The following is a 13,358-nucleotide window of genomic DNA, read 5'->3' as shown; positions in this document are numbered from 1 at the left end:
AATATCACTGTGTTAAGCTATCATCTTACAGGCTTTCTTGCATTACAGCTGTAACTTATACCTATATCTTAGCTTATACCTATGCTTTACTTGGAGCCAATCCCTATTGCTGTAGGCTACATAACGAGGCCCTTTCAGGTTAAAATTTTCAGTGTCACGTATTGAATAAATCTTGTCAGCTGAACATTAAGACTTGAGGAATTACTGTAGATGGTGGATGTGTAGTGCTTGGATAGCTCTCACCTGATCATGTTGCTGTTTTAAGTCTTAATTTGATTTTCTCTTGTCCATTACAAATAATATGCATTTTTTCATACATGTCTACACATACAGAAGTTAACATATTTTGTTTAATCCTTTGGGTATTTAAAACTTGTAGTGTTCTAGTCCAATATGTAATAACGGTGCAACTAGGGGCTATAATTCTTGTTTTAGCTATATTGTTAAAAATATTTATTTTGTTTTCACAGAAAATTGAAAATCTCAAAGAAACAACCAATGTAAGTTTTTGTTGTTGTTAACTTTTGCATCTATTATATGTAGACTTTACAGCGAAAAATCTTGTATTTCATCCTGTTTAAATCTTTGAAGTTCTAAAAAGTATGACAGCAGAAAAAAAATTTGCTGCTTTACAGCTGTGCAGGAACCAGATTTTTTGTTTCATGGGGAGTTTCACAATTTTGAAACCTTACATTCCATTTCAGAATGGAAGAAAAAATTTTAAACGTTTCCTGAAAACAAACATTTTGAAAATATTTGTTTCAGGACATTTAAAAAGTTTGTTTCAGATTTTGACTTTGATATTTTTATAGTAAAACGAAAAAGAAAATATCACTTAGAAACAGAAAATTGAAATGGTCCATTAAAAAAAGGTTTAATTGGAAGAACAGTGTTTTCCAATGGAAGAACATTCCGTTAGAAAATGTCTGACCAGCACTAGTTTTTTGTTAGCAAGTGTTTGTCTTTTTCTAAAAAGGCCCAGTAAGGGGGTCTCTGTATAACTTTCATGCCATTGAGAACCCACTTCTACAGATCTTCTTTCTTGGGCTTTTTCATGTGGCCCTTTTGTGGTTTTCCTCCAACCTTGCTGACACTTCATTCAGAGATACCATTGTTAGGTTGTTTTCCTTCTTCCTGTTCTGTTGTTGTTCTCTGTGGGTCTGTTCTTATCTCTCCGGTTTTCCTCTTGGACTTACCTCAGGAAAACTTAACTATTCATAGTGATCTCGCATTGTGACTCTTCTGACACTCAAATGTACCTGTCTGTTCCTAACCTTTTCCCACTTTCTCTGGGTATCTCTTCCTGCTTGTCTCCTTATCAATATTCCCACCCTCTCTGATTGTCAAGCTGTGGGGTTGTCTTTGATTTCCTCCCTTTCCACTTCTCGTATCATATCCAGGCTTTCACCAAATCTTGTTTCTGTTTCTATTAAAGTTTCTAAAATCTGTCCCCCTCTCTCTATCCCTGCTGTTGAATCGCTGGTTCATCCCTTCCCCAGTCTCCCTGACTCTCCTGTGTTCAGTATACCCAAAGTTCAGCAGTTAAAATTGTGATCTGCTTCCTCCCCATATCCCCCTTTGAGATCATGTCAAAATCCCGTCTCCACAGATCCATTCACTGGCTTATAAGTAAAGTTGACGTTTGAACTTCAATACTGCACACTCTCTCCCATCACTCCCCACTGCCAACCTTTACTGTTTTCCCCACTTCCTTGCTCCTTTCATCATCTCCTCCCCCGTCTCACCTTCCTGCCATTTTAACATGCTGCTCCCTTCAGTAGAGACAACAGCCCTGTTTTGTGTGAAAACTTATCACAGTCCTTCAAACCCACTTCTTTCACCTTGCTTTCCACCTTTGACTCCCTCTCTGGTACAGTCTGCACCTCTCCTGTTCCTGTCTCTCAGAATTTCCGTAAAAATATCAGAACTTGCATGATTTGCTCATTATCTAGAACTTGCTCCTCCTTTTTCTTTTCCCTCCTCTCACCCTCTTAACTTAATCTTTTCTGTCTCCATAATTTAAGTTATGGCTTTGGAGTAGGGGTTATTTTGGTGGTGGTGGTGGTTTAACTGCATTGGTACGATATTTACATAGAGGCTTATTCATAAATTGTTTCTCTTGAAAGTTTTAAATTGGTTTCCCTTCCCTCTTGTTATATGTTGCTTGTATGGTTTCTATTGACAATTCTTTGCATGCTCTTTTGTAAACAGGAAGAGGAGAACAATAGATTGTGGCTCTACCAACCATGAGTGGGCCTTCTTAACTCCTTAGCCAAAATCTTTTAGTTAATGTTCATAATGATCAATACATTTTTGATAATAGCTTGTATTTTACAGCATTTGTGAGAGAAAGATATTAAATGTTTTATTTCCTCCTCTTAGAGTATGGTAGAATCAATAAAACACTGCATTGTGTTGCTGCAGATTGCTAAAGTAAGTATTCTGCTATTTGTTCTGAACTTCAAATTGTAAGGTACTCTCACAATTGTGAAAACTTGTATTCTCTTTTTTACATTTGCTTAAAATATAAGTCAACACTCTTTTTTGAAACAATTCTGGTTATATTTTAAAATATGCTTGTGATGAATTGGTTCATGGTGCTGTCTGATTTTAACTTTTGTTACTGTATTACAGAGTTCTGTAGGAAATAAATGTGTGTGCAGTTCATAGTCAAAACCAGACATTACTCTAGCCTTTGTGCTTTTTGACAATGTCATACTTATAAAATTCTAAACTTATTTGTTTTGAAGCTTTTAGATGTAACAGCTTCGTTTCATAATAACTTGCAAATGTTTTTCGATATGTGGGTAAAGTTTATTATGTTGCAAGAAGAAAGCACTTCCTAAGTGTGAGCACTTGTAAGGTTCCTTGAGTAGATAAAGCAAGAAAAGTCATCCTTGGCTGTTATGTCATAAAATTTGCTTCCTGTTGTTTCTGAGTTGATTCTCAGAATGCATTAATAAAAGTAGTAATGGCAATGTAGCCAGCAGATCAAGGAGGTACAATGAAGATGATCTTGTGGTGAGTTCAGATTTTTATGTCTGGTAAGAAGCAGGATGGCAGCAATGATGTTTTTTTTACTTGTCTGCCAGTGTTAGCTTATTCTCTGTCCCTGGTGAAGAACCTGATGGTTTATCCACTCAAAGTAACACGATATAAATTATAAAATCAATAGCTAGAGTGTTATACCACAATAACCGTAATACTACCAGGATTGCTTCCAATAGGAACAGAGTTTGGTGTCCTGCTGCAGCCCCAGGTCACTGACTGTCACTGATGTTGCTTTGAACCTGCTTCTGAGTTGCATGTAACCTGGGATACTTTTTCTTTGTCCTCCATACTTGCCTTGGGGTACAAGTGAACAGGACACCTCCTCCCAACCTATTAATTTCTTGAAAGGGTATTTTCAGGTAGTTTAGGCCCAAAATATAGGTTTTACAAAATCCAACCTTTTTAAATGCCACTCAACTTCTATATTAAAAGTATTACAGTGAAGAGGGCTTTCAGTTTGGCTAATGCAATGTTATTAGTCATGCAGGGAGACCCAGAAAGTGAAATTAGCAATAAAAGTAAATGAAACTGACCACTCTACCTTGCACTTCAGACAGGTTGGACAAGAATGAAAACAGCATATTTGATTAAAGGGAAAATCAGATTGTATTTTTAAAAATCCCTTTTAATATCTAAATTCTGATTCAACAAGGTTCTTACAAGACCTTAATGTTTTATTAACACAGATAAGAAATTTAAAAGTTTTTTTGATTTCCAACCTCACATTGGGCCTTTTTGAAGTAGAAAATTATATTACTGTATATGAAAATAAAATACAGGAAATGCACTCTGGCTTTTCCACACCACTTTGGAAAGTGTTTGGTATGCCTCTTAAATTCCGTTTGAGTATTTAAAGTGTAATTTCTTAAAGTTGTAGTTTTTTGGGACTTACTTGCTCAGTTTAGATTATGTTCATTACAACACTGTCCAGTTTACTGTCTTACTTGCTGCTGGCATATAATACGCAGGCCCCTATTCTGCAAAGAGTTGAGCATGTGCATAAGTATTTGCAGGACTGAGGCTGTGGCAACCTAAGGACGCCAACTTGTAGTGGGGCTCTTGAATACTTTAAAGAAAGCATTAGCTGTATTCTAGATCAAAATTATTTTTAAAAAGTTTTCAAAGATAGTGCTCCTTCTGGGCTTAATCCTGTAGTGCCAAGTACATCCTGTGATGTGTAGATGCCATTGGGAATTGGGAGCACTTGGAACTTGGCAGGATCCGATCCCTCTGGATTTAGGGTCAGTTCAGGATTTATGTGAAATTCAGTATGCTCAACTGTCGTCTTAGTTAACTTTTTTCCCAAATCATTTTTAAGGATAATGTACGAACAGCTTTTATTTCTGTCCTAGAGGAGATAAAGCGAGAATGTCCTTAATTGCTAACCAGACAAATTACAGTCAGACTAATTTTAGGAAAACTGTTAAATTGGTAGGGGGGAAAATTGCATTAGCTGCCATGTTTATATGGAATAACAATATTTTACAAGTTGCAAAATGATCAAATTTATGTAACTTTGGTGTATTTAAAAATATTGTTACAGTTCAGATTGGATTTATAGTTGTTGTCTCAAAGGCTATGTAAAATTTGTTCCATGTAAACCTGGAGTTAGAAAAGCCTATTCCTTGGGGGTTTTATTTGTAGATTAAGTTTAGTCCAAATCTTGACTTCCCTGTTTCCTTATGAAGAAATGTAAGCTCTTAGTGTTAAGGTGTCGGTTGGAGAAACAGTGTTCCATGTCCCCTTCTGGTCTTAAGTTTAAAAACTAAATATTGTGTGCTAAAATTGTTAAAGCATAATTTAAGGTAGTTTGCTATTGTCACATAGGTTCAGTACATACAAAATTTTATACCTGGTTTTCATCCCTGTGTAGCTGTACCATTGCTGACAACGGTGTAAGGTCTAGTGTAGACCATGCACAGGCATATTTAGCACCATGTCATCTAATCCTGTTCAGAGCTAGCTGACGACGTGGTGAACATCTAAGCCTGGCTTATGCTATAATTTTCACTGTAAATAGCACAAGTGCAGCAGCACTGCTAAAATGGGCAATGTTTCCTAATGCAGATTCTCCCTAGGAGGCATTGAAACACAACCTTCTTCAAAGTCTGTCACAACTGACTGAATTGGCTCTTTGTCCCTGTTAAATATATAAAATTTCCAGATCTCTCTCATGACCAGGGTGGGTTATGGGGAAGGAGGACAAATATGGCCTATAATCTTCAACTGATACTGATAAAAACATTTGTTCTAGTAAGTGGTTTCTTGGCACTGGAAAAGCCTGAAGTAGTAGCACCCTTATCATGATTGGGGCTCTGTTGTTCTAAGTGCTATACAGGTTTAGAGTTCGACACAGTTTGTGCCCCAATGAACTTACAAATGTAATATTTGCCTTTACTGAATTGGACCAGTGTTCCCTCAAGTCTTTCCTTTAGCATCAGTAACTAAATCGGGGTAGGCAACCTATGGCACGCGTGCTGAAGGTGGCACGCTAGCCAGTTTTCAGTGGCACTCACACTGCCCAGGTCCTGGACACCGGTCTGGGGGGCTCTGCATTTTAATTTAATTTTAAATGAAGCTTCTTAGAAATTTTAAAAACCTTATTTACTTTACATAACAATAGTTTAGTTATATATTATAGACTTATAGAAAGAGACCTTCTAAAAACATTAAAATGTATTACTGGCACGCGAAACCTTAAATTAGAGTGAATAAATGAAGACTCGGCACACAACTTCTGAAAGGTTGCCGACCCCTGAACTAGATGGTGCTCACTTTAATTAAAAAAAAAAAAAAAAAAAGAGAGAGAGAATTACTGTAGATTTTGAGTTTTGCCAGCATGTACTCTTTTTTTACACTCATTTATGACTTTTATAAATCATTCAGAGGTAAGTTTTCTTTTAATGTTTGTTTGTTTTATACTGTTACGGACTCACAGATCGTGCCCACTCTTGGCTTCGTGCGGTCCGTGGGGGGTGCCCCTTTCAGTGCGACAGCCCTTCTCAGGGGTCCACTCTCTCTCGGGGTCAGGCCCCTCTACCTCCTGGAGTCGCACCTCTCTGAGCCTTAGCACGTCTGTCTCTGCCGTAGGCCCCCATAGGGAGTCCACTCGCTCTGGACCCCCGGGGCCTCCACCCCAGAAGGGGTTAATGCCACCCTGTTCTCTAGACCGGAGTGACTCTCAGCCAGCATAAAACAGGAGGGTTTATTGAGAGTTGAACACAGCACAGGACACTCTCAGGGCCTCAGGCCTGGCCTCCCTCCGCCCAGCACATCCCAGTCTCTCTGCATCCAGGTGGGCTCTGACTGCTCCCCCTCTCCAGCCCAGAGCCCCCCTGCTCCCAGCTGGGCATCTGAGATCACCGGCCCCAGGCCCCGCCTATGTCCATTGTCTTCTCTCCAGGTAAACAGGGTTGTAAACCAGGGCCTCTTCTCCTCGCTTCTGTCCTCTGGCTGGAACCGGCTGGTCAGGTCACTGGGTCCTCACTCTGCAGCCCATTGTCCGCCCACTGGCCAGAACCGGCTGCGTCTCCTCAGCTGGGCCTCCGGGTCGCCAGGTCACCGGTTGCTGGGGTATCCATCCTCCCGGCCATGGCCATCAGCTGGGTCCCCAAGTCCTCTCTCCGGTTGTCTGCAAAACACACTCCCTCTCCCCCTCACCTCGTTAAACCAGTAATACCCAGGGAAACTGAGTCCCACCCCCTCCGCATGCAAACCATTGAAACTCCACAGAAAACAAGAAAACCCCCCACTTTGTCACATCTACACAAACTGGAAAAAGTTAATTGAACATAGAGAAAATATCCTATTTCCCTACAAGTCCTCCCTCACCATTTTAATTCCTGCCTCCACCATCTTAAACGCCCTTCACATGTACATATAGTTTGTGGCTGCACAGTACTTCTGAATCCCTTTGGAAAGCTACATAGATCTTCTTTTCTTGAATTGGTTTAATTTCTGATGCAAACATTAGCAATGAGTCTGTTCATAGCACTGGGATTTTTGTACAACTGTCAATTTCATTGCATATTGAGGCTAGGTCCATTAATGACTATTAACCAAGATGGTCAGGGACACGACCCCACCCTTCTGGTGTCCCAAAACCTCTACCTGCCAGAAGATGGGACTGGATGATGGGATGGGATCACTCAATAATTGTCCTTCTCTGTGCATTCCCTCTGAAGCATCTGGCACTGGCTGCTGTTGAGAGACCGGTTACTGAACTAGATGGAGCATTGGTTTGACGGAGTATGGCCATTCTTATGTTCTTATCCTTTACTTAAAGCCAGTTTATGGCCTTGTGTCTGAACTGATAGCCCTGAAACTGCTTATTGATGTCACTATTATGCTTCCATTTAGTTCTCTAATCTATAGACATTTGAGATTCCAGCATTATTCTCTTTCCAAAGCCAGAGAGGCAAAATCTGGCTAATTTCTTTTCGTAGAGTCATAGGCCAAGGCCAGAAAGGAGCCCTGTTATCATCTTCTCTGATCTCCTGTGTAGCACAGGCCATAGCATTCCCCCCAAATAATTCCTAGAGCAGATCTTTTAGAAAAACATCCAATCTTGATTTAGAAATTGCCAGTGATGGAGAATCCACCATGACCCCCTGTAAATTGTTCCAGTGGTTAATTACTCTTAACCTCAAAAAAATATATCTATATATATATATAGATATATTTTTCCCCTTATTTTTAATCTGAATTTGTCTAGCTTCAACTTCCAGCCACTTGATCGTGTTATACCTTTCTCTGCTAGATTGAAGAGCCCTCTGTATAAATAACAACTGAAATTGTCCCACTTTGGTCTTGCACATGTGTAATGGATCTACATATCTTGTGTTCTAGCAATGATATATAATATAACTACACTCGTATGAGGAAAGCAGATATTATGCTTTTACTAAACTAAGCATACCAGCTCTCAGTATCTAGACACTTTTTTTTAGACTCAGTAGTTAGACTTTTTCTTCGAGTAGTGTCGGTGTGGGTGCTTCACTTCAGGTATGCATGTGCCCCTGTGCCTTTGATTGCAGATTTTTTGGTAGCAGTGCCTGTTCTGCCCCAACATGCGCCCTACGTATCCTTGTGCCCTGTACCAAGGCTATATAGGGCTGCATGGGCGAACGGCCCTGAGTTCCTTCTCAACTTGCATCTATCTATGAAGACAGCCTTCCTGGTGACTATCACTTCTACTTGAAGGGTTGGAGAGATGAGGGCTGTAGTGGCAGATCCTCTCTTTACTTTGTTATCCAAGAAGGTATTTTTATGACCTCATCCAAAGTCCTTACCGAAGATGTCCTCTGAATCATATCAAACAAACTATTCACCTTCCAGGTTTTTTCCTAAGCCGCATCAGTCTACACAAGAGTCTGCTTTTCATAGACTAGATGTTAAGAGGGTGTTAGCTTTTACTGGGACTGGACTTGGCCATTCACTAAGACCCCTAGACTCCTTGTTTCTATTGTAGTTAGGTACAAGGGAGCATCTGTCTCTACTCAGAGACTTCCTAAACCGATCTCTGTATGTATTATTGCCTGTTACGGTTTCACTGAGGTTACACCTCCCTTAAGATTGACTGCACACTACTAGATCACAGTCTATTTCAGTAGCTCTGCTCAGATGTTACTGTTGCTGAAACCTGCAGGGTTGTAACATGGTTCTCTGTGCAAACTTTTTTTGACTGCTGTGCCCTAATTCACACTGCAAGATCAGATGTGGCAGTAGGCATTGCATTTTTCTTCAATAATTGACTCTGTTCCAAAACTCCCACCTCCTTAAAGTATTACTGCTAGGGAATCACCTAAAGTGGAGCCACCCACAAGGACACTACTTGAAGGAGGAGAGGTTACTCACCTTGCCCAGTAACTGGAATTCTTAGAGATATGTATCCCTGTGGGTTCTCCACTACCCGCCCTCCTCCCATGGTTTGGAGCTGCCTCTATGGACTTTGCGGTAGAGAAGGAACAGAGGGTGGCTTGACCACCCAGCCCTATATAGCCTCAGAACAGGGCATGAAGATGTGTAGGGCGCATGTGCGTACAGAATGGGCACTGCTATCAAAAATCTCCGATCAAAGGCACAAGGGCACATGCACATCAAAAGTGGAACACTGACAGGGACACACATCTCGAAGAACTGTCGAGCCTCATAGGATCTTTTCCCCTCCATTTAATGGTATTGGCTATGCTGTTTTATTGAGATGTAGATTATCCTATGTATTTTACTTCGTTATAAACCTAATGTTAAGAGATGGCAACAGCAAACTGAACAATCTCTTGTGTCAAAGGAATGACTCATATTAACTGGGTGAGGTTTGTTTTTCTTTTTAAATTAAAACCCAATGGAAACTCATGGACCTTAATATCCCATCATTAAGTATGTAAAAACAGTATGTAAGAGATTGCCAAATGTCAGATATTGAAATCAAGGCACCCTATTACTGAATTATAAATAGCTCATGAAAAGTACAATATTGTCACTTTAGCTATTTGAATGCTTTTTAAATATGTAAATATAACTGCTGCCTTTTCTTGTATTTTTCTATATGATTTATAGCAGACCTTGTTTGCCAATTTAGCTCTTTTTGTTGTTCATAACTCTGACAACTGGAAATTTGGGGAAATATTCTGCAAATGCCTCTTTAGGTTTATACTAAATAAAACTACGACTTACAATACATTAAAAAGTTAAAACTAAATTTAGCTGCTTGTGCTGGCTGATATTACAGTACTTATTGCTAGGAAATTTTGGTAAATCCTACCCACATACGGAGCAGAACTGCAAGCTACAATGGTGTTTGTTTGGCTGTTGTTAGTGTGATTCCCCTGATTGTGAGGACAGGATATATATTTTTTTTTTTCCCCTGAGTCTCATGTTTATATTATAGACTTCGGCAAAAAGTTTCACCTGCGCTAGTAAGGGAAGCCATGCTAAAAGCCTGCTGGCAACTACTATGATGTATTGTACTTGTGATAGCTAAGATTTTCAAACGCTTCTAAATCCTAATTTCAAAAGTCACTTCAGGTTTTTAAAAACAGGTTGAACCATCCCTAAGAGAAACATACAATATGTATAATTGTCACAATACATAACTGATTAACTATAAAACATTGATATGTTAATATTTTTAACATTTTTCCTTAAGGACCAAAGTAATGAGGAGAAGCACGCAGATGGACTTATAGTAAGTTTAAATCTAATCTGTTATCTCCCTTTATTTCTGCAGAACATGTGAACAGAGACCTGAATTTCCACTCATTTACAACAAACTTCCTCCTTTCTCTTATTCACTGCTTCAATTGTTTGTTTTTCTTTAATCTGTTGAAACTTTAGCTTCTGCAGTTGGCCATCCATCATTACCATTAGGAAAAATATTTTCCAGGTTTTCTACTTATCTTTTTAAGTGACTGTATTGTGAATGTATCCTTGTTTATTTTAACTTACTTAAATTAAAATCTGCATGTGAACTAGATGTAAGGGGAAATGGTTGGGATAGACATAAGCGTATTATGTTGAATCTGACATACTTTATAAATAGAGTACATTTTGTTGCCCACATGCTATAAGTGGGGTGGTGTTTTCGATACGGTATTTTGCATCTGACACACAGAAATGAAAAAAAGATTGTTATTAAGTCTGCTTCAGCCATCTCATTTTTAATATAACTTCTCTCCTTTATCTTTGTTTTCAGTCCTTCATGACTTCTATTTCCTCTTTCTCTGTTTGTCATTGTTTGAGTATGAATCACATCTGTATTGATAGGGGACTGGTTGCTCTAGAACTTAATTTCCTAAAAACTGGATGTTCTTTTCGTTACAATCGACAATGTAATTTCTGATCCCTTAGTCTGTTCCTTCCATGGATTCTACTCTTGATATAATGTGTATTTCTGTTCAACATGTAAAAATTATGTGCACAAGCTTGAGGCATCAGGACAAAAGTTATGCTTCTAAGCAATAGGAATATTGCTGAACAACATAATTCAACAAGAAAAGTTTAACATACCAGTCATAAGTAAGTAGCAAAGTATACATCATTCCACTCCACCTAGAGCCCCTCCCTTCAGCCATCCTCAAGAGCCTTATCAAATTGTAGTGTGTCCTGAAGGCTTAAAAACTCAATCTATTTAAGCCAAAGTGGGAAGTGAATTCCAGAGCCAAGGGACCCTCACAAAGAACACCCCATCTGCCATGGCATGACTTGGCATGGGGAGAGGCAATCTCTCAGGTAGACATCAACACAAGCTGTAGAACTTATGCAGTTTTATATTTTTCTTCTTCTAAATGTAGCACTTTCAAAAACTGTAGAGACCAGCCCTTGTCAACATGCTTGAGATCTGGAAATGTGTTTATATATGAGCTCATCAGAACTGTGAACCTTTTTTGGAAACTTGATCTCATGACAATAAAGAGCAGATGCAGTCCAACAAAATGGGTTATTCTAATTGTGAAAGTAAATGTTTATCATGTAGATCTAGATCTGAAGGTGAAATTAGTTTTTCCTTTAAACTTTGAGAGTTTAGTGCTAGCAAAAGGTGCCGAATTGATTGCACAGGAGCTTGAGACTCGCCTCTACAGGTCCGGTGTAAAGCAAAGCAGGCTTGCTCACACTCCCTCTCCACTGTGGAGAGACCTTCTCTGGGGGTGAGAGGGTAGACCAGCTTTTATGCCCACTCAGTTTTTTGTGCATCTGAGGGTGCTAAAAGGGTGTCAGTTGTATAAAGTTTTTCTTACATGGACAAGTGTCTATTTGAACTTTGGAGTGAGTGTAAATGCAGACTTTGTTTAATGCTTGTTGTAAATATGGCATAACATAAAATATATACATATACATAGGAAATTCTCTTTCCTATCTTCATGGGAGGGATATTGCTCTAAATGTAGCAGAACAGTTCTGCTATGTGGGATGGAGGAGAGAGGACATGCAGCAATATCATATAGCAGCACTCTCTCCGCAGTACTTGGGAGGGTTGGGAGATGTGGACAGTGGATCTGTAAGCATTTCCACTGGCTAAAATCCCCAACATAGGTATAGTGTAGAGACATCAACAACTTGTTTATAGACTGAGGTTGTAGTAATAGCCGTGTGTCATGATTTGTGGCTGTCCACATTGACATAGTGGATTGTTTCTAAAATGCCACCGAAATTATGCTGTAGCACAAATTCCACGTCTGGTACGAAACCAGTTCAGAAAGCTCCATTGCCTTCGCAGTAAATCAAACCCGGGTTGACATTGAGTGGGGTCTGAGACAAGATAATTTATTCATCACTTTCTCTGCGGACCATGAAGCTCACCACGTGTCCTCTACCGTAAATCCGTCACCCGGTAAACTTATCCACTACGGGCAATGTGAGGGCCGACGACCATGTAGTTGATCAAGCAAGTATTTAATTAATGGCAGATGTGGCATATCATGCAGTTTTGTCATGAGTTTTGCTTCGCTTTCCTCTCTGCGATCACTGGGCAGAGCAATATTGCAGACAGCCAGTAACCGTGGTAGAGGAGTAGATTTAAGTGTGCCTGAAATAACACACATGGTGGAATTTAATTGTAGGTTGATCATCTTTGATGGAGACCAACATAAGATCTCAGACTTCTAAACAACTGTGTGAAACAGTAGAAATTCAGGATGAGTAACTCAAATTGAGAAGTTAAAAATCCCTAGTTATAGGCTGAATGCAGTTTTCTGTTTGGAACATTCTGTGGTAAAAATACTTCTGATTCTTTAAAATATGTGTATAATATACAAATATATTACTGATAATACTTCTGCATTTAATCATATGTGCAACTGGTGTGACCTGTTGAAGAGGAACTTTCAGCCTAGTGTAATTTCAAAAATCTATTTAACCCCACATAAATGGCTTCAGTAATGGGTATTCCACCAAAACCTAACACAAACTACTGTCAGTGCACTTTTGTATCATTCATTTTGAAAGCTTCTATCTTCTGCCTAGTTATGGAAGTTTTTTAGCAATATCTACATAAGGCATTGTCTCATGAACACTAAGACTTTTATTAAGAACAACTTTTGCATTATAGTGGCACAGTAATACCTTTTTTGCTCAGATTAAGGCTTTCTGTTACAAACCTTGGTTACTGAGCTTTAATATCTTACCTGTTTAAAAACAGATGGGGCTGGCATGTGACCCAAATTGTCAGCCTATATGGAAATTTTGTTTTCTAATATAAAAATTCCAATCCAGTGGGCCATGTTTGTTGCTGAGCTGTCAAATACTCAGTTCTGTGATACGGTTTCTTGGGGGAGAGTAGAATAATTAATGAAAATTTACAGGTGAGCAGT

At 39.2% G+C, this 13,358-nt stretch overlaps 1 protein-coding gene across 4 annotated transcripts in view; it reads left to right on the top strand.

Annotated features, from left to right (window-relative positions):
* OSBPL9 (oxysterol binding protein like 9) overlaps positions 1-13,358 on the top strand; it is a 117,325-nt gene that overhangs the window by 83,552 nt on the left and 20,415 nt on the right. For 3 of the 4 annotated variants that reach the window (XM_054037654.1, XM_054037656.1, XM_054037653.1), the window contains 3 exons: positions 471-500; positions 2,383-2,433; positions 10,199-10,237. In XM_054037654.1, coding sequence (XP_053893629.1) covers positions 471-500; positions 2,383-2,433; positions 10,199-10,237 — 120 coding nt within the window. The remainder of the gene's footprint in view (positions 1-470; positions 501-2,382; positions 2,434-10,198; positions 10,238-13,358) is intronic. The other variant, XM_054037655.1, reaches the window with a different exon arrangement.

Source organism: Malaclemys terrapin, chromosome 8 (assembly GCF_027887155.1).
Source record: "Malaclemys terrapin pileata isolate rMalTer1 chromosome 8, rMalTer1.hap1, whole genome shotgun sequence".
Lineage (NCBI taxonomy): Eukaryota > Metazoa > Chordata > Testudines > Emydidae > Malaclemys > Malaclemys terrapin.
Note: the sequence above shows the minus strand (reverse complement) of the source record. Positions and strands in the feature narration are given on the sequence as shown.